The following is a 22,822-nucleotide window of genomic DNA, read 5'->3' as shown; positions in this document are numbered from 1 at the left end:
AGTGATTAAAATCACTGCAGCAATAACTGGGAAAGAAATGAAAGTAGAGAGATTTAGTTTGGCTTAAAAGGCTGGAGAAGCAAGTCGCTGCTCAAGGATGAAACGCAAGATGAAGTGAGTAAGGAGATTAAAGACAAAAGCAAATGTCAACAGAACAGGAGTATTTTAACAAAATTAATTCATCTTTGCATCATTTTATAATACAAGATGTTGGACTTTTTCCACTTGGATTTGTCAGTGTAATACTGAGAAAAGTGCTTTGGTATTCAATCATTATTAGAACCTGTCGTACATCATCTAAAGTTTTCATATAGTGATATTCAGAATACAGTCAACCCTCGCTATAACGCGGTTCGCCTATTATGGCCTCGCTGCTCCGCAGAGTTTTTTGTGCAGTTTTTTTTCACAGTGCATTGTATTCTGTGTCCTGATTGGCTAAACAGTCTCCGCGCTTCTTCTCTACCTGTGTGCCAATAACGTTACGGTATTTAAATATACGTAATACAGCAAATTTTGGTAAATGTTTTTGCCCAGAAGAAAAAAAGAGTGACAACAACTACAGATAACTATGTTCTACTTTCGAAAAAACACACAAGATTTTTTTGCACCACAGGCTTCAGAAGAAAAAGACACTAGAGAGCGGAGTCAGGCCGCAGCATCACAGTCAGAGGAATAGTGAAATACGAGAGTCACAATTTGTCCTACTGTACTTCGTATTGATGATTAAAGTGATTATTTTACTGTAGTTATTTGTAAGAAACCGTTATATTTGTTTAAAAAATGCTTGGGCTTAAAACAGGTTTTGTTCTTTGGTTCAATGTAGAGTATTTAATTATGCTGTATAATAATTGTAAAAAATAAAGGTAACTTTATTTTGATAGGATTTCGCCTATCACGGGTTCTTTTCGGAACGCAACCCCCGCGATAAACGAGGGTTCACTGTATTGGAAAATGAGTCCAGATGAGGCTTGATTGTCCGATTAAATGTACATTTAGAAAATAACGTTTCGGCATTAAACATACTTATTTTTTTATTGGTCTTGTGTAATATTCTTAAATGTGTTTTCATTACCATGATTCTTGAAAATCTTGAAAAATTACTTACGGTAAGTGTGCAACTAATCTGTAATTGATTTATCTTAATAATAGCGATACTATAATAAATGAACTACCTAGTGTGGTGCGTGAACACCAAAATGTTTAGAACCCCTACATAGACCTGCTGTGCTCCATGCCTGATTTTACTCTTTTCTTTTACAGGGAGAGATACATTCAACATTGCCTCTTAATGTTGAAGAGGCAATGTTCAACATTGCTTCTTCATTGTTTCTAGCAATAGCTAATTTGCAACTCCTGCCCCACGGTAGACTTCCAGGATTAAAACAAATTTTAAAAGAACAGAGGTATCAAACATTACAACCAGTAAAGTAAGACATCAAAATGTTTTCAGATTACTACATGAATTGTAGTAATCTGCAAACAGCACTTGTTATGGCTTTCTTTCGACAGTGGCTTTCCTTTGGGCTATTTTTTAGAGGTGTCAATAAACAGGGCAGAACAAAAAGATATTTCACAGTATTTCTGATTTATTTGTTAAAACAAAATTAAAAACATGTAGTCTTCTCCTTCGTGTAATAAGTATGCATTTATTTGCATTGGTCTATACGATACAAAGAAATACAAATTATTTGTAAAAGAATGTGAAAAATGTTCAAGAGGTGTAGAAACTTTAACAAGTTATGAGAGTGTTTGTTGTATTCCTTGGTGCATATGTGTTGTTGCAATCTCTAACTGAGAAATCCAAACAATGGAGTTATGTAAAAGGAAAAGAAAAAGAGTGGGAATAACACTCATACTCTCAGCTAACTGCTCTATTTCCTCTACTTGCACATATTCATCCAAATCGATTCCCCGTTGAGAAGTGAGGGGCCATTTCTCATCCTCTAGACAGCTGAATCCAGCTATTGGAAACATACACACATGCAACTTGGATGCACACCCCCGCACACACACTTAAGTGTTCCTGCGCCTACAGTCCCATATTTACACAAACCCTATACTTGAAGAATACAAAGTAAAAAGAGCTAACAAGTAAAGTGCCACCATGGGATTCTCACTGCGGACAGTGTTCCTGATGTAATAGAGGATCTGACAACACCCCGGTGATGCTATTATCGTACTCTTCTCCCCTCCACAGCCAATTACAGAGACACGAAAACAAATCATCTTGGTACCCAAAACATTGATACAGTATGTGCACATAAATACAAATGCACAGTGTGAATCTGCAGTGTGGTATTCTAATTTATTGGGCTGAAAATAGAGAAGTGACTGCATGATTTAAAGCAAAGGAAAAATAAATAAATGCCTTCAACAGTAATTGGACAAATTATTCTATAGAATATGTAACATGAGCATCCTCTCTTGCTGTTTTGATTTGCTGTTTGACGCCACCAAGCAGCAGCAAACATCACGAAGCATGTTGGCATGAGGGCGTGTGTGTGTATATGTGTAATAAGACCCCCACCCCCTGAGGGGTGACAACAGGGATGGATGAATAATGTCCTTTGATCACAGTAACACCACACTCCCACAAATCTACTCCATTAAAGCTAACAGTTACATCAGGTATGTGGGGCTAACTGATAAAAGAGTTTAAAATTTTACCATATCAAAAAACTTTTTTCCAACCAAAAAGCCTGCAGCCTTTTACGATGGCAACCTTTAATGGAACATGGCATAAATTCGGATAGTCGGGGATGCAGTATTCATAATCCCTGGATTGATTGTCAAATAGAAACCGGCCCTATGAATCTATAAATTACATAAACAAAGCCACACTGTGGGTACACTGTGTGTCACTGTTTAATTAGTGGAATGGAAACATTGAGAAAGAGTCAGTGATGGAGGGATTCCCTTTACAACGATGTAGTCAGTCTTAATAAAAAAAAGAAAAAAGACCTGAAGCAGAAGGGTGGTAGAGGATCTGTCAAGTGACAGCTTGTTCGTGGGTTTTAAGAAGACTGAAAAGTCACATAGTGTGGGCTAAGAATTTCAGTGACACAAAAAATAAATAAATAAACAGCGAAAGCTGTATATTTATATAATTCACTCCGCAGAATGGTGGGATGCTGGCTGTATATCACATGTGCACTAGAAAACATTTCCAGGAAAGGATCTGGGTGAATTAGGCAAAAATGTAAAAAAAAAAAAAAGCTAACATAAAATATTCACAGGATATGGTATGTGGTAAATTTACCACTTCACCAACGCACATAAATATTTTATACCAAAGCATTGTTATTTTGTCCCTTGGTATCTCCATTTCATATCAGTAAACAAACCATTTTGCATCCAAATACTTAAATCGTTGTCTATTGGCTTACTTGTCACAGAAGTAAAGTAATTTTAGAATTATTTGGATTGTCATAAAAAGGCTCATGGCTCAATTGATTGTATATTAGTATCTATAAACTTTTCATTACATCCTGTTTGGTTCCAATCCCCTTTAGGGCCATTTTAGGATCCCTGATCAAACCAAAATTAAATTAAAACGATCAGTTTTCACAGTAGGTGTTAAGCGTTCCTGTGGTGGATGTAATTGACACGTTCACAGTACAAGATGTCCTGCAGAGGATGGCACATTTTAATCTTGCAGAAAGATGAGTACGAAATTATGACACCACCACATAAACAGATTTTTAAATAATCACATAACATTTGAGCAGTGACTACAAAAGAGTTTTGAAAACTGCTTATTTTCTCTTCTTTTTTTTTTCCTGCAGCTGCCAGTGGCGCTGCAGTGATACACTTTGCTTATAAATAGACTCGAACAGCAAGAAGATTCACTTGGCTGGATATTGTAAACCATTAAAATGGATGGTTTATTTTTTGTTTTCTTTTTTTAACAACACATTAGGAGCAGGGTGATTCCTTTGTTTTGTTTTTTTTCTCTTTCTTCCCCAAAATCCAATTTGTCTTGTAATTTACCAAATCAGCTTCTTATTGTCTCAAAATAACATGAAGCAGTAAAGGTTTGTAACCCATTTATAATGGTAGATAAAAAGTAAGAGCTGCACAGTGTGGGATCTCGTACAACAAAGACTCAGTAAAAAGTTCTTAGTGGATGCAATATAAACATCAGTTACTCTAAAAGTCTTTCCCGTCTTTTTGTAGCTGCTTTTGATTTTACATATTTCAACATTTATTGTAGAAATACATCTTAGTTATAATAATTTGTTATTTACGACAAAGTTCTTTAAGACAAGATGTGGCTTTGGAACCCACACTGGGAACCACAAAGTTCCTGCTGGCCTATACAGAAAATGCAGACATAGAAAATTGTCTTTCTACACATTTAGTGTAATTTTTCGACTTACGCAATGTTTGTCACTCTACATATGCAGTCGTTTTTTTTTATTTTTAATGCTTCAGCTCATTCTTAAGTAATGAACAATGCCAAATAACATCTGTCTGCATTTAAGAATTAAAGCTGGATTTGAGATTTTTTTGCTCCCCCTGTTTTTATGTCATGGTTTAGGAATTACACAGAACTGCCAACCCTGCCATATGGCCTTTTGAAAAGAAAGCAACACTCAATACTGACTTCTTTCTCGAGGATAAAATAATTCCACAATTTCGTAAAGAACAAAACCAATAACACAAACATGCCTATATTCCCATGAACAAAGACAACTCTGGAGGAGGGCAGGAAGTGACACAAGGTCTTTTATTGTGTTTCGCTTGCAGAGTGCATGAACTCAAAGTGAGAAGCAAACTATAAGGGGAACTTGTGCAACCAGTTCGCAGGTGCTGCTGCTGCTGTTTGTGTTTGAAACTATCTGACAACACTGGAAGCTGAGAGAGAGGTTTGTTTGTTTTTAGAGGCGAGGGACCTTCCTGTCACAGAGCACTGGCGACAGTTTGTTTCCTCTACAACAGCTGCTGCAAAGGTATGATAAAGAAGTTGCATCTGGCAGTAGCCAGAAATCTGGTAGGAGTGCAACGGTTAAGTTTTTACTGGTTTAATCTGTAGCCAGTTTTGGTGAAGCCACTGCACAAACAGGCTACTTAATACGAACGGGCGAGGTTACCCATATCAACATTTCAAAGAGTTACAATTGTAAATGACAGATTTTCTTTGACTATGTGGAGCATAGAGTATTGCTGCGATTCCCCCTCCCCACCACTTGCTGCACACTTCTGGTCAACTGGCTTGTTCCCAAGCAGCTGACTAATTAACTGAGCAGTTAGCATGAAGAATTAACCCACAAATATCAGCTTCTTGCAGGTCAACTTATTTTCAGATTTTTCTGTGAAACACTATTACAAATTGCTCACGGAAAACCCAACTATTCATAGATTTTTTTCCCTTCATATAGCAATATCCCAAATATTTGAAAAAAAAAAATTTACATGGGAAGCTGAAATACGTCCTATGCTAATTGACATGCTATCAAATTGTGTTTGCAAAGCAGCCAATCTAGAAGCACCATTAATTTTTGGGGGGTCCCTAGTTGCGGGAACAATGCACATAAAGGTGTATTTCATGTTTGAACAAAAAACATAGACAATTATTAGCATTTTTAGAGGAGTTATCAAGTGTTTATGAATTTTTGCTATCTGCAAGTAGGGGTGGTTCTTAACCCCCATAAATATCAGATATCAGGGGTCCTACTGTATAAGTCATTGTATAAAAAGTTATATTTTTATCATAAAGTATAATGCTGATGCATATTTACTGTCTCAACATATACTTTCATGAATTCAAAACATGTTACATACAAGATTGTCCAACAGATGAATAGATATACAATAGATTTGCTGTACTGTGTACAGAAATACTGGGTAATAATAATACTTTGCTTTATTGTCTCCTGTTTTTCAACACATATATACAGAAATAAAGAGTGCAGATAACTGTGGGATAACTGCAATAAAACATTTTAAAAAATAGTATTTTATCAGCATTGAGAAAAATTGTTGCTTTATATGAATTAAGTACGAACAAACCCATCATTGTATGGAATTTTGTTTCAAATGTTGGGGAAAGGACCATGGCTTGGAGACGTGATATTTTTCCTCAAGGTTGTCATAATCTCATGAAAGGCTCGTGCCTGTTTTTCAGTGCTATAAATTTTATCTGGTTTACTGGCCTAAAGCTGCTGGAGAGCAGAAAGCTGTTTAATCAAAACATAGAAGCCAAGTACTCACCCTTGAGTACATGTCAAAGCTCCACAGTGCACCACATACAATATTAATTCATTTGTTTTAATTTTGTGCAGCTAATTAATAGCACACGCATAATGAAGTGCCAATTTTAGCTTGCTCCGGGGTTGAATGTTAAGGTGAGATCACTTTGTGCTACGTGTGTGCGCAAAACAGAAACACAAAACCACTTGAACACACCACCACCTACATTTCATGGATCGCAGAGCATTTTTTTTTTTTTTATTGCTTTACCCAGAGGTGAATTCATGTCTCTTTTAGGGCAAAATCAAAATGGGTACCACTCTAGTGCATTTGTGGTACAGAGGAACATTAGATGGACGAGAAGTGATACTTACAAGAGAAAAGAAAACATGAGCGCCAGAAGAAGATGGTAGATAAAACTATCAAGGCTTGAAAAAAAAAATGCTCATGACAAACTTCCGGCTGCTATTGCTGTCCTTTGAGCGAGTCAAAAACTATTTAACGCAAGAATTAAATGATGCCAGTCAACAAACCACCCTCACCATTCCACCTGCAGAATAAATGAGAAAGCAACCCATTACAGGGCTCTGAAGATGTAGGAGAGAAAAAGAAACACGAACAAAAGAAAGCAAAGCGAGGAGATTATGAAACAGTTTTTTTTGTTTGTTTGGTTTTTTCTTTTTCTTTTAAACTCATGAGGTATTAAACAGGTTGTCGGGGTGGTGCATTCCAACAAGACTGCTTAGATTGCAGTAGGGAAGGATAATTCTTCCCTTAATCAATAATGTATTCATTTCAATACAGGCAGCCGTGCATTATTCAACAAAGCCTTAGAGATGTATGGGAGGGACAAACACAAGAAGATACAGCAATATTTATCTAATTAACAAGCATGGATACCGGAGAGAGAGGGACAGCAGGAGAAGTAAAGAAAGAAAAGAAAAATGATGCAAAGATTAATTTTCCTTTAAGAGGGGGAGCTCTCTGATCCTATTCTCATTAGACTGACGAGAAAAAAAGATCTTAACATGGAGTCGTCATCACCTGGAGGTTTTGCCCGTAAGTGATTTGTGAAGAAAAAAGATGAATGGTACTGGGTCGAACTCATCCAAAGGCACAACTAAAGTATACAAACCCTGCAAGATTTGACACAACTGTGTGCATGTGTAATCCGTAATAGACAAATACGCTGAGGGTCTTACAAGGCAGAATAATTGAGGGTGAGTCTCTCTTCATAATTCACATAAGGATTAGGGAAAATGCGCACCAAGAAGGCATTAGAAGCCTCCGTTGCCTCAGTGGGTAGCTGCATAAACGTTAACCCACAGGCGGTGAGAAGTTGATAAAAATGTCAGGGAGAGTAAAAAATAAATCCATATCCTTAGGTGAAAATGTTTTCATTTTTGTGAACATATGTGAAATACTTATGGCTTTGATCTGTTTTTTTTTTTTTTTGTAAATATATGATTATGGATATTAGATCAAAAAACATCCTTAGTCTTTTAGTAACTGGTTACCACAAAATGAAATTAAATACACCCTTAAAAGTTGCTGAAAACAACCTTTTTTTGTGATAGCACAGAAAAAATATGGTCCAATCTGAATTGAATGAGTTTGATCCATCATACTGAGTTAGATTCTCAACACAGATATGTTAAAGTGACCAATGGTGGACTAATGGCGATGTTTCAAAATTAAAAGTCTAGTGGGATCTAAAAAAAATCAGGTCTGGCAGAAATTGTTCAAATTGGAAGAAATACAACAATTCAATATTTTTTTTTTCCATTAAGTAAAGGTGCCACATCGAAACACTAAAAGCTACATTTTGTTTTATACCCAAGTTGGGATTGAAAAGTCTATTTGCCATAGGATGTTAATTCACACGCAGCTTCTGAATGGTTTGTTAAGTTGGAGCTAATTGACCCAGATATGAAGTCAATGGTAACGAGTAGAACAACAAGCTATTTGCATGCCCAGGCACTGATATCCCTACCAGCAGTGAAGGTTTGTAAGCCTCAAGTGCAAGAAATGAACAATAATGGAGAATAAAATAAATTTTTATGCTTCCCCTTGGGTTGGGCACTAAATGTGCAGGTCTGTGGCCCAGTGGGAGGGGACCAAGGCACTGAGACTAATGTTTCCAATTAGTAGTAGTAATTACAGTAATAGTGCTAACTGCTAACATTGAATGCTAAGGAGAAACTTAAAATGTAAACATTCTCATTTTGTCTTTGTTCTAGATCAGTACAGCTGTGTTTCATAGCAACAGCTCTCTCACTCACAGACTGTTTTGTCACCTCTGCTTCTGAAATGAATAATTAATGACCACTTATTGTAAGATAATGCCAAAGAAATACTTTGTAAGCTGTTGGTAACACTTAAAGAGAAATTGGAATCTGCCAAAATTGTTTGGTCAATGATTTTACAAAAAAAAAAAAAAAAAAAAAAAAAAAGACAGGAATTGGAAATTGGCCACAAATCTGTAGCTGCATGTCCAGCTAAAACTATCTTCAGCTCAACATAACATCAGTTTTAACAACTTAAATCCAGCATTCATGTTAAAAACATGTTAAAAGGTGTTTTTTTTCTGCATATGAGGCCTGATAAATTTCAAATTTAACCAAACCTACTTTTCCTGCCTTGACCAAATGACCATTCTGTACTCACTAATTAAAGTTGAATTTAAAGAAAAGAAATCCAAACAGGCTTTTAATACATTTTTATAACTCAATGCTGGCTTATTTTATGTAATGTTGATTTTTTTTTTTTTATCAAATATGGCCAAGGGAATGACTGTTGACACTTTTTTTATGAACAAAATGAAAATGCACACAGCCAAAAATTATCCTTTAAATTTTTGACTGTGTAAAAATGTTAAAATGAATAAATAAATGAACAAATGAAGCAAGTCCATCCCTTGTCCTCAGAAGTAATAGAAAAAGAGAGTGCATGTGTGCTCCTGAAGTACTTGGGAGTAAAGCAGGTGCCATTCAGTAATCCCTTTTCCACTCAACATCACCCCTGGTCACAATAAGGGATTATCCCTCACCCCTTCGTCTCTCTGTTTCCCCTCTCCACCTCCTTTATTTTACACCACCTTCTTCTTCCTCCTCTGCCGCCCCTTCAAACTTATCTTCTTCTCTCCTTAATGCTCCCTACCTCTCACAGACAGATGCCACATGTGCCATTAGGGGATCAATAAACCATTACCGTGGAATCTTTAAAGAACATTTGTATTTACTTTAAACAAATGAAGAAATGTCCACACTAGCCTCTAGAAATGTTACAGGGAAGCATGGTTTTGGAATTTCTGTGACAGCTTCAGCGTCACTGCATACTTTTTGAAGGAGGGTGCTCTTAATGTGAGTGCAGCTTCACAATTCTGACATTCTTTAATATGGGGATATTGAGTGAGAAGGAATGTAAATTAAGAGATCTTCAGAAGAACAGTATACTTATGATAAAACCCCTGGAGCAGAGAGTGAGATTTGGAGGAACTATACTGCAATGAGACATGAGTCAAAATCCAAACATGTTGATTTAGGGGATTTTGTTGTCAGTAATTACACAACCACCATTTTTACTGTTAAACTAACAACAACATGTTGATATTTTGAACAATTTCGAGCATAATTACACCATAATTAATCCAATTACGGTTTCAAAGTCACTTTTTAAAAATGTTGTGTAGAAAAAAAATGTTTTTTTTTTTCACAGAACAACTTCTACCCTACTCTGTTGCCCACAATAATAATAAAAAAATGTTACAGTAGCTAAAACGACCGTGGTCAGCAGCTGGTAGTGTCTGTGTTCCTGCTTGCAAACAGAAAGCATGCAGACACGTGTCACTTGCAGACAGTCCCAGTTGTGACAGGTCGTACATGTTCCTACTCTGTCCAAACAAACAATATGTTCACTGGCAACATACCAAGAGGAGAGGAGGTGGGGGGTGCTGTCATGCCCAGCTAAGGATAGTTGTTTGTGAATTGCTCTATGCACTGCAGTGCATGCTCAGTAGACTAAGGTCCTTTTAATGAGAATGCTGAATGTGCCATTGATCAGCTGCTCAGAGCATAAAGTGCTCCGTACCTGTTGCTGCATACTGCCACTCAGCTGGCTAAAATATCTCACTTCAAAACTGATAAATTTGGGTATTACCCAATATGCCAGGGGGTGTTTCGTGTACCATTTTGCACTCGACAAGGATACGTCTCATATCCACTTTGACGACAGATGATTTAAAGTAATCTTAAAACGTTCTAGTCAAAATCTGCTGTAATAAAATTTGACCTTATTTTTTTTAATGAGCAATATCTAACTGTAAAATATTAGTGATTTTGGTTTGATTAGGGATCATATTGTGTCATATTGCAAAACAATCAATTGTTCCAAAGAGGGTTTAGAACCAAAGTAAAAAGAACATGGTTGTGATGTAAAGAGTATTGAGAAACTAACATCAAATTATTAAATAAAATATGCATTTGAGCCTTTCTGTGATTATGTCTCTATACAATTAAAATAGTTTATGACAAATAACAATAAAGTGACATACAAAGGTTTCACACGTTAAGCTATCATTTTCTTTTTTTGTTATTCTTAAATTGAAAAAAAATCACCCATTTTTTATGGTTTCTTCCAGTTTACTCAAATCAAGTCTAGCTGCCCTACTTTTACTTTTTTATTTTTTATTTTATTTATTTATTTATTTATTTATTTATTTTAATTGAAAACATAACAAGTGTAATTTTAACACTTCATGATGAATTCTCTTAGAAACCTTATTTCACATTCTGGAAAAATATATTTCAAGTTCAGGTTCATTCTAAATGTGGCAGTGATGAATTAAAAGATCTCATCACTGCATGAATCCACACAATCACAGGCTGCTCATTCTTTTCCCTTTTTAGGTTCAACTTGATTGGCAGGCCAGCAAGCATTGCTTATTCAAATGTGGGGACCAATCAAGCTTCTTTTACCTCTACTGAGGAAATTTTTGCATGGTGAAAGGGGATTTATGATATTAGACCTCATTGAACTATGTAGCTGATGTACGCCACAGGCAACACCCTCTATTTTTATCATTTTTCTTAGGGACCACTTTCTTTTTTTTGAGCCTGTACACCAGTTGTTGTCAAATTCTTCACCACTCCAAAATGTTTCTTCTGAATCTTTTACCTATCCTCATCTATCCTGTTTCCATTGCTCACATCATTTCATCTGTCACAATCTGATTTGTTCCTTTCTCTGTCTTCTTTCCCTAGATACAGAGTGCACTTGTATTTTCTTGAGTTACAGCTAACCGAAAATGGGCTCTCTTCAGGAAGTAAGAGATTTTCTGCTCCCCAGAGTTCTGACATTCAATTATGAAAAGCAAGACATTTTACCAAGTCATTCGCAAACGAGCAACACAAATTCACCCATGCCATGTAAGGACTCAACATTCACTCATTGCCACATCTCTAAATCCAGTCAGTGCCACATACCTTGTCAGCCATGATCATGGACGAGCCTCCATGGATGCCCAAAATGGGTATGAGTGTCTGCGAGGAAATAAAATCCAAAATCTGGGCAATGGCCTCTTGGTCAGTGCCATCCCCAAACACCACGCCGTGGATCTTGGTCCCTGACATCAGGTCACACATGTGGGTGATGATGCTTTTGGGGTCGGTCTTGTTGACCAGCAGTGTGACCACGTTGACGTCAATAGGGTCCTCTTTGCTCCACAGCGCCCGAATGTCCTGGTCTGAGATGTAGCGCGTGCACCCCAGGATCACAGCGATGTTCAGAACCGGCACTTTATCCGAACCACCACCCGCCCGCTGCTTCTGCGCTGCTACGGGGTCCACCATGGCCGTCACCGCCACCAGAAGGGCCAGGGAGAGCAGCGCACTTTCACCTCCACCGCGACGATTGGTGCTCCTTCTACTCCTTTTGCTGCCGAGGGACATGGTGCTAAACCACTTCATCCCCTGCATGGAGAGGGGATAATGGGACCAGATGTAGATAGATCAAGGAGTGAGGAAAAAAGTGTGGCAAGATGGTGGTGAGAAAAAGCAGAAGAGATAAATTGTTAATGCGCAGCTCATTTAGCCCACACATTGAAGTAGCAACTTTTTTTTTTTTTTTCATATTCAGTTTCTTCTCTGTGAGTTTATTGAAAATCAAAACCTTGCGGGGAGGGAGATGGCCTTGGGAGGATGTTGAGGATGGGTGAGAGGAAGAGAAGATGACTAACAAGTTTACACTTTATGGTCACGACTGCTGGGATCAGATGATTATGGTACAATCTGTGCTTGCTGAACAAATAAAGAAGACTTTTAAAGAGCTCACATTTTTGTCTTAATTTTGCTACTTTACAAAATATTAAAACACAAGGAACTGATTAATTGGATGATGATTTCATGCTTAATAGTTGAATTAACTATATTTTTCTTGCAAAGTTTTAAGATTTCGGCTGAAAGCATTAAATGTACGGTCATATTCGACAAATTAGAATATTATTGAAAAGTTGGCTTATTTCAGTAAATTATATTCACACGTTCTATGGCCTAAATAACAAATTGATGTTTTAAAGCCTTCATTTCTGTTAATTGTGAGGATTTCTTGCTTACAATTAATAAAAAACAACAGCAAAAATACATTTAAGATTAGAATGTATCAGCCCAATAAAACCAAAATCATTTTTATTATACAACTGTGGGCTTCATGGAAAGTATGTTTAATTCCTGCGTGAAGGTTGATGTTTTGATGAACCTCATCTGAATGCATATTCTAATTTATCAAATGTGATTGTAGTAAAGCTAAAATGAACTTCAAACAGTAATTAATCATGTATCAAAATTTTTATTTTCCGTTTCAAAGTATCAATGATCCTCATAATTCAGTTGCATTGCTTTGTAGCTGCTCTTTTTGATACCTTCTCAGAAATTAAACTGTGCAGGAAAGTTATTAAGATCAAACATTTCTGTTCTACTAACAAGTTAGTTTTATACATGAAAAATGTTGTTTAACTGTAAAGGACCTCTAACCATCTGTGGTCTCACACCAAAAAACATCTATAAACAATTACAATGGGACAAACAAGTGGGCTCTGAGGCCTGCACCAATGTTTTTAAATGATTGTCACATCTAGATCCTAAAAACATTGACTCATTAATGCTAAACCCCTACTATTTTCTAACACTGGCCTTTCAGATCATTAATAAAGCTATGTTTATGCACGTCACTAATTATTGCCGTGGCCAGTGTGCCATAGCATCAGTTCAAAGGGACACCTCCTGAGCTGCAACAGTGCTGCATGCCTGGAGAATGGGAGCTTGCTGAAATTATACAATGTGTGATGCAGCTGTCAGACACACATACAGATTAGTTTATGTCAGAAGCACATTGTATTGGAGAACATTGCATGAAAGAGAAATAGAGGCGAGTAGTAAATTTCAAATTCATATCACACGTTCTCGGTATTGTAACAAGCTTGCAAAGGTTGCCTGTTGCTCCAACAAAAGTAGGTTTAATTGAGCTCCTCAAGCTAAAACACCAGGGTATCAGTTTGGTTTTTGATGCCGACTGGGATAACCTTTAGTGATATATGGAGGAAGCTGTGTAGCTAATTGCTGGTGAGGTAACCAACTGACAAAGAAAACTAAGTGGGGAAGTTTTGGGGAGAAGAATCACAATCCAGGCCAGGCCAACTCGATTTGTTACAGCCAGAAGCATATTCGAAGGCAAGAGGCTGTGGTATTTCAGTACAGGCACCATAGCCTTTAATCCAACAGGACGTTTGAACAGGCTAACAGCAGACATCATTTTTACAGCTATTACAGACGAAAAAATTTTGAGTCTGTTGGGAGTCCTAATGCAACCTAACTAAAAAACCCAAGGCAATATAGCCATATAAGTTGGTTACCATAGAAACCAACTTCTACCTTGGATGCAGGATGGAGAAACAGGTAAATACAATTTCACTGAAATCCCCTGGAAACATTTTCTAATTTATTTGAATTTGACAAATTACTTTTTACATGTTAAGTTACACGGGAATCCTAATCTTGCTTCTCCGGTGCAGTACTTCGCTGCCTGCCTTGGCACATAGTGGACTGAGGCATTGGGATGGAGTTTCACAGCTGTAAAGTTGTGACAGTCAAAAATTATAGATAAGGTAAACTGGGTATATCACTTGCAAATAAAATGCAAATTGACCTCACTTTCTCTACAACTTCTCTTCTCATATAGAAAGTACTCACTGGCCTCAACCTGGCTCTCTGAGAGCATAAAAAATGATGAAATGTCATAAGACGAATGAGCAGGTGTGTTGACACGGGGAGCGTGAGTCAAATCCCAATGACATGGAACGTATGGTCACACAGTGAGCCCATGCATACACTTGATAATTTACAGATTTACTGACAGAAGTGTGTGTTTTTGGATCACCGCGGAGAATGCGGGTGCGAGATTGATTTACAGGAGCTATCATTTCTCATGCCACTCTTTGAGGCAACAAAGATTTAGGAGCAGAGATCAGCTCATGATCTCTCATGTTTGGACTACACCAATTGTAAAGCTAGTTCTTATTTGTTGGTATTATAATCAGTAATACATTTAACTTCCTAATATGTAGTAAAGCTTTTGGTTATTTGTTTTTGTTTTGCATGAGTTTGACTAACTTTTGTATGTGTAGAACTTTAGTCAACGTTTTTAGGATGCGTCAGGTAAATTTGACAAGATGGGACTAAATAGATTTCAACCAATTAAACTGGGAAACATGAAAAAAAGTGTAGACATAGTTATTGACACATGATGCAACAAAGTTATTTCAGGCACAAAAGACTAACTCATGATTTGTTTTCAAAATAGCAAATGCTTAAAGTAAAATTCTGTGGAAAATCTGACAATAGATCATTATATACAGTATATATATATATATATGGGGGGGGGGAGGATGTGTGTGTGTGTGTGTATCTCATAATGCACCACAATGTGGTCTATTATGTATTATGAGATAACATAATACACCACATTTTAATGTTTAATTTTAAAATAAGATTCAAGAAGACATTATAAAGGGAAGATGTAATAATTGCTGTCCTTGAAGTGCATTGTTCTTTTTCCACACTCAGTGATTGTTTTAAGTAATTATGATTTCAATTACAATCAAAACCCATTTTTCATTCACTGCTCAGCCCGGGATAAACAGTTTGAGTATTACTCATGTCTAGTCTCAAGAGAAGACCTACAGATAGAGCTTTTTCCTCATGTTAGACTCTGCTAGTCAATTTCAGATCTCATGATTCTTTGGCTGTCAACCTGGCACCTATTTGGCCTACTTATAGAGAGGAGCAAGTGAGTCCGTTGCTGACAAGATTATTCTTCGCCGTGAGCCGGTTTTGTCTAAAATCTGGAAAACTTTTCTTTTTTTACTTGTCTTAACTCTGCAGCACTGCAAATAAATTTAGGACAAAGAGTGCCCATGAAAGCCCTATACTAGGGAAGAGCTATAAAGAGAAAAAGAAAAAAAAAAGAGAGAACATGCTCCACAAAAGCACATTGAGCAGTTTGTTGTCACATCACGGCCATTGTTTCTTGGCACTACAATAGAGAATGATGTTTGGCAGACAAATCTATACTACAGGCAATTTGCTCTCCACACATTCATACAAGCTTACATTCCCATCCTAACAAGAGGTAGTACATGTAAATAATTCGCAAACAACTCCTAAGCACCAATGGTTAGAATATGTTTCAGTAATTTATAAAGTTCCATTTTTTTCTTAATCTACAAGTGGAAAATAACTCATACCTACCAATTCTTTTTCACTACAGCCAATCTTATCAGGTTCTGTGCAGGGCTGAGTTTCACATGCATCGATAATTCATCTACGTTATCTTTGTGTGATGATTAAAATGACTGCATTCATGGTGTCCAGATTAGTTTTTCCTGCTCTCCTCCCAAATTGAATTAAGTATGGACTAATGTACAGTACACACTTAATGGATGCATTGTACAGAGTTGAGGTCTGAATGATGGATACTGCAAATGATAAGTTTTACCAAACCACAGCCCAGAGGACATGACTATGTGTGTTTATTGTGCATACTAGAGCCTTGATATTGAATTGCTTTTCTGCCCACACTGCCTTCTCCATTACTCTACATTCATTCATCACTGTGTCATCTATTCACTTATCTGTCCATCACTTTTAGTCTTCACATTGCTTTTATAAATTAGTCTTGCATCCACAGTCAACCATTTTATAATGTAGCGCAGAAACTTAGGAATTTGTTGTTTGTTTGTTTTTTATTCTATGTAGGGATGTATCAATATAAACATTTTTGATCATGTTTTTATAAAGCAAAATCAATCCCAGTTAATAATATAAAAGATTTTTAAGGACATGTTGAAAATGTGAAAAGTGTTACTGGCACTGGAAGTTGCTGCAGTGGTGCACAGAGCATTACCTTAGTTTTCCTGCTGCATACATTTTGTTATCAATAAGATTTTATAACACTAAAATGATTTGTCTTGAGAATAAGGCCATTTGTCACAGAGACAAAGGGTTACAAAGTTGTCAAACCTAGCAACTAAATTACATCACAGAGTAATTACGGTCTGCAACTTGAAGACAATTTGGAACCAACCTTCACACTGTTATGTTTTCACAAGCAGAGCGGATACCGTTAGCTGTTTTTAATTAACCTTAAGGTTGTTTGGAGCTTAAAGTGCAAAATATATGCTTAAGCCTCTTACAGCAAATACTAGAAAGTTGTGTCTCGGCTAATCAGCAGTTTGCTTTTTTTTAAAAAGTACATGTTTCTCAATTTGTTTCAAGAAATAAAGTCATGTGTTATCATTTTTGGCTGTTCTGGCAAATACAAGGAGATACTGGATGGCAGTGGTGGCAGTTCTATAAATTATCCAACCTGGAAATAAGTTAAATGGACAAGCTAGTCCACTAACATTAGCCACTATCTGCTGGAGACCACGGATAAAAACATCTTGAAAGAAATTAATAAAAACAAAGATGTTCTGGTGCTGGTCCAAGTCCGAAATTAAGCTTTTTAGCAGTTCATTTGATGGCTTCAGACACACACTATAAAAATAAGTCTACCCACCGACCTCAGTTTTGATTGTTTTATGGGTAAACATGTACTTTAGTCATGTAATTCAATCATTTCTTCACTTGACCCTAACAGTGATACTATGAAGAGTGCACATAATAGCACTGTGGAGTTTTTAAATTATATTTTCTTATATTAACTATGTTTCTCTTTTTTGAGTTACCTGGTTTGGGGAACTGGTTTCTTCCTGTCTAGGTAGGAGGCGTGGCCAAGTTTGAAAGCACAATGCCACCTCAGCAGGACAAACCATGTGCTTTTTAGCAAAGGGGATGTTTTAGGTTTAGTTACCTTGTTTAGACTTTAGGTAGTATTGGTGTTCAGTTCTGCTTCCCCTATTTTGTGTAAATGGTCTGGCTAATTTATCATATAAGTTACCTTACTGTGTCTTTGTGTTAGGTCAGAGTTCTGAGTTATTTTGTATGATTGTTTTGTGTGGTAAAGTTTCTGTAACTTTCTTGAGTAGAACTATATTTAACTGACCTCTTATATTGACCCACTATTTTGGACATTTCTTAACTTTCTTAAGACTAAATGAAAACCCGCTTTCAATACATTTTTCCTGTGTCCTCTATGCCTTTACTGCTTGCTCCCTCACATCTGACAAACATCCATTTAACTTTCATTGTCGTCAGCTTGCCTAGTGTCAGAAATGTTGCAGTTGATGGACAAGTTAAAAGCCTAAAGTTTACATTAGCATGGTAACTGGATATACAACAATGTCAACCATGTGAAAAAAAAAATTCTCCTATCACATTTAAACAAAAGTAATACGTTTTCAACACATGTTGCCAAAAGTTGATGCAGTGTGCTAATTACATTTTACTTCGTTGTCAAGTGAAGATGTTAGAGGCCGCTCAATGAAGGGACTTTGCCAGGAAATACGAATGGAAACAATTCGACAATATGATGTGTAGTATATCGTGTTTGCTCATCACAGTGCCAGCTGTTTCCCATTTGCACAGTATTTGCAACTGCTAAGTAGAGCTGATTTGCTAGTGACTGATTTGACAGTAATGAAAAAAAAAAGGGTAATTTCCTTTCTGTTTGTGTCCTCCTGCTTTATTTATGTATTCTGACTAATGTGATTCCCAAAGTTCTGTGTCCTTCTTTGGGTTTCTTTCCCCAAAGTTTTGGTCTGAAATGAGATTCTCCATTTGATATATGCAATGTAAAATAAATTGCATGAATGCAAATGTGATGCTGAAGTGGGTTCCATTTGCTTTTGGAGGCAAAACCAACAATGTGTAAAGATACTTTTTCACTTCTCTCTGCTGGACAATCTGTTTTGTAGATTCTTTGTACGTGTGCTTCGAACAATTTTCTTTCAGCTATTTACAATCTATCTCACTTCACACTGAAGCTGTGAAAACAGATAGAAAAGTGTGCTATACTTGCATATTTAAGTATAATAAACAAAAACCTCTAAATAATAAAATTGCAAACTATACTTTTAAATATAAATCCTGATAAATTGTGGCGTTGATGTCAAATTAACGTTTTTCTCTCCTCACCATTGAACTGCGTTAAAATTGAAATTAACAACTTAATTGAAATAGAAGGGTTAAAAGAGCAGCAACCTAGTCATTTAGGAAATAAATGTAGCTGCCTTTCAACCATTCAAAACATCAGCTAATCTTACTCATCCAGGTCCTTCAAAACCAGATTTGGACCCTCAGAACTTCATCGACTAAATGTGTATCTCATTATTGCTAAGGCCCGTGTTTGTTCTGTGTGTGATAGGCTTTCACCCCAGTGAGGTCTCACGATCAAAGTACAAAAACAGGTACTATATATGTTAGGGTAACTGGAATTACTTCTATGTTTGTTCATTTATTTGCCTGTCTAGTAACAGGGAGGTGAAATGTTTGGGATCTACCCTTTATTCTCCTTGTTTCCTGCTAGAATATACTCAGACTTGGTCAATCCTGATGCCTGTATCTAAAATGTAGCTGGTTGTGTATGTCCTGATTTTATAACCTACCTACCCACAAGCATTACATTAAGTAAAGAAAAACTGCAGATAACTTGCAATTATGATGCTACATTTTTCATGAATATTCATTCCGTCACTCATTTAAGTCCCATTCTTGCTAGACAGTGATGTCTGTAGCAACACTTACAGTTTAAGAGGAAAACTGCAATGAATATGCTGCAGCAGTGCATTCAGCTGCAACTGCTGTGTATCTCTTATACAGGGTCACAATTTACTTTTGGCGTGACCTATCTGACTTCTTTATTCTACCCTCAAGCCTGCACTTCAGTCGTTGTCCATACCTCATTGCGACGTTTCTGTCGAGTAAAAGAGGAAACATGCCTCAGCGTTTCTTTCTCGAAAGTTGAGCTACAGCTTCAGTGAAATCGTGTTTAAATTGGCTCAAAGTGCGCATTTAATTCACGAGTGAGACGGAGAATTAACTTCCTCTTATATCTGATAGCGTTCTTCTGAGTCTCCAAATTCCTCCAACCATATTCTCCAAGCCATTCCTCTGCTCGGCCCCTCTCTCTCAGGCCCAAGCCATCTGCTCCATGCGCCCTGACATGTGCATGAGCGCCCAGGAGAAGCCCAGTGGAAGTAATCGTCTGTTACCACTCAGGCTTCAACATGTTGTCTCCCCCAGTGCACCTACCCCTTTACCTTGCAACAAACCTTCAGTGCGTGGGCGTGTGTGTGTGTGTGTGCGGGCGTGTGGGGGTGTGTGTGTGTGTGTGTGTGTGTGAATGAGACAGAAAGGGAACAGGAGGGATTTAAAGTAAGGGAAGAAGTGAAATCACTCATACTCCCTGATATAGAATGGAAACAGAGTTGCACGCATTCTTTCTGCACCTGATGCCCAACGAATGCCTAGGCATACATGCAAATGCCGTACATATGCAGTGACTTGCAGAGGTATTGCTGGGACCTATTCACATTGAGGACATTGTTGCATTTTATTTCCTAAATTGGCATCTTTATCTTTAAAATGCTTTGGATTTTATGTAGAGGTATTAGGGCTAAAGACAAATGTAGAATAAAATATCTTGAAAACCACGCTAAATGATAATGCAACATATTGGAGGTTGTGTGTTTTGTGCCTTCTCTCATTTCTATCCTGCTGTAAAGTATGTATTTCATTAGTGACCAAATCACCAGATAAAAGTAATTTTAGGCCATATTTGATCAGGAATGATGTTGATAAATTTGAATCAGGGAGAAATCTATTCTAAACACTGAACACTTTCTGCGTTTGATTTTCTGAACACTAATTTGAATACTTTTAACATCTGTAGTGTGTTTACTAAGGTTAGTAAAAAGTCTTAGTTACACCTACACTATTTATCTTACTTTAAAAAAAATCCTGTTCATCTCACAAATCCTTTCTTTCTCCAATATCCATGAGAAAAAATGTCGGGTCCTTGTTGGGCCAGAAGGTATAAACCACACAAAATTGAAAGTCTATGTATTTTTAAATTTTTTTGCCTATCCTCGTACGCACAGACAATGAGGCTCTGAAGCCTGACCTTTACAAGTCGTGATGCAACCATTTTGAAATCAAAAACCCAGTTGGTAATGTCCTTTCCTTCTCTTTACTGCCCTTCCCTCGTCATCAATACATCCAGCGTCAAGTCATCTCTTTGAAAGCATGGCAAATGAGTTTTGTATTTAAACCTGAGAAAACCTCACTGCGTCTCTGCAACCAGATCATAGGCCCAATTTGGAGGTCTTAGCGCTTCCTCCCAGATGAGAGCCTTACTCCACTGGAAGCGCTGAAAATGTCGGTCTGTATCTGAGAGGAGCATGGCACTTTTTCCACCTCAGTTTTGGCTTAGGATTGTGGATTGATCATTCCAGCTGTTTAGTTGAAATACTTTGCGTTACAGCTAGAGCAATGACCAGACAAAATGTGCGCTACGGCTGCAATCTAATAATCTTGCTAACAATTATTTTAGGTGGTTTGCTATGTATTAGGGTTGATGTGGCCAGCCCTCTAAGGATGTTAAAATCACAGGTTTAGAAGAAAGGTGATACTTGGCTTTTATTGGCAAACATTTTAAAATGATAAAAAAGTAACAATTATTCTATACTGTGTGTTAGTCTATTACAAATAAGCCCCAAAAATATAATGAAGTTTGTGGTTGTAGCATGACAAAATGTGGAAAAGCTCAAGGGATACAAAGGCTTTTTGCTACAATTGTACTTTTCTCATTCATTTATTTGTTTATTTATTTATAAGTTTCTTAATTTTAGTTACTTTGACCGAGTACAGGAACCTCATATTTGAGAACATTTGAGCAAGAGATTAGTAAGAACAACAAGCTCTTGTCCAACTGTGTTCTGTTACATAAGGCAGTGAAAAATCACTTAAAGTGTTTTGTCTTGGTTTAAAAGATACCTTCTCTCAGTACGAAATTAATCTTTTTGCTGGAACCATTCATCAAGCCCACAGACAAAGGTAATTTCAGATTTTAGTTGGCCATGAACAAAATTGATTAATTTGAATCATATGCCTCCTCAGAACAGAAATCTCTCCCATTGCTTAGCCTCATTCTGCACTTGGTTTTTCAATGCCTTTCTGTGATAATCTGCAGAAACCTCTCCAAGATCTGATTCTTTCTGATGCAGTTTTCATCTATATGTAAATAAAGGTAGAGCTAAAAAGTTATCAATCACAATTCCTGCATGACTCCTGTTTCTTTCCACACACCTTGCTTTTATCTGCAGACGTACTAGGCTGCAAAACGGTATTTAAATACTATTAGTGTATTTTTTATGCTGTTTTTCCCTCCTGCGTAAACACAATACACTCTTGATGAACAGATGAACTAAAATCTGACAGTTTGGGGAGCTTCATTTTTATCCAAATTTTGATTATATACATATTGTCATTATCAGAGTCAGCCCAAAGCATAAACAAACTAACCAGGCTTACAAAAATATATTGTGTGATGTTACATATCCTATTATGTTTGAGAATTAAAATCGTATGCAGCACGTACAATGCACATAAACTGAAGAAGTCTGTGAAAACTGCTTAAAACTGCGCTGATGGCAGAAAAGAAAAAAGGAAACATTTTCCCCAAAATTATTTAAAGTACGTTTCTTTTAAAGAACGAGATGCAGTTCAAGGTGCATTCTGTTAAATAATTTCCCTTTTCTGCTTAGCAAGAATTAATTTCTGAGCCAGAGAGGCCCACAAGAGAATATCTGAACCAACTAAGAGAGAGATACACATTCGCCCCAAGTATGCTATAAGTATGTGAATCATGTGAATCCAATTTAAAGAATCAACAAATAATCTAATATAATGTATGGTGGAAATTACTTTCTAGTATTTTCTGTTCATTTGAATGATTGAGGCCTAAAGCTAATAAAAACCCAATTATCAGTTTCTCAGACATTTGGAGTATTACATAAAACCAATAAACACATTAGCTTTAGTACAGACGTCCTATGTTATGGTGAGCAAAATCATAGAGAACACTCTTGAAGGGCATAAAATTATATTGTTGAAGAAGGTAATTGATTCCAAATTCCTGC

The 22,822-nt window shown here is 36.8% G+C and overlaps 1 protein-coding gene across 3 annotated transcripts in view; it reads right to left on the bottom strand.

The window, feature by feature from the left end:
* grin2aa (glutamate receptor, ionotropic, N-methyl D-aspartate 2A, a) overlaps positions 1-22,822 on the bottom strand; it is a 169,747-nt gene that overhangs the window by 144,729 nt on the left and 2,196 nt on the right. For 2 of the 3 annotated variants that reach the window (XM_028042110.1, XM_028042111.1), the window contains one exon: positions 11,676-12,161. In XM_028042110.1, the coding sequence (XP_027897911.1) occupies positions 11,676-12,158 (483 nt within the window). In that variant the 5' untranslated portion in view covers positions 12,159-12,161. Of the gene's footprint in view, positions 1-11,675; positions 12,168-22,822 lie in introns of those variants that run through there. The other variant, XM_028042109.1, reaches the window with a different exon arrangement.

Source organism: Xiphophorus couchianus, chromosome 16 (assembly GCF_001444195.1).
Source record: "Xiphophorus couchianus chromosome 16, X_couchianus-1.0, whole genome shotgun sequence".
Taxonomy (NCBI): Eukaryota; Metazoa; Chordata; class Actinopteri; order Cyprinodontiformes; family Poeciliidae; genus Xiphophorus; species Xiphophorus couchianus.
The sequence above is the reverse complement of the archived record's forward strand: the minus strand, read 5'-3'. Positions and strand labels throughout refer to the sequence as shown.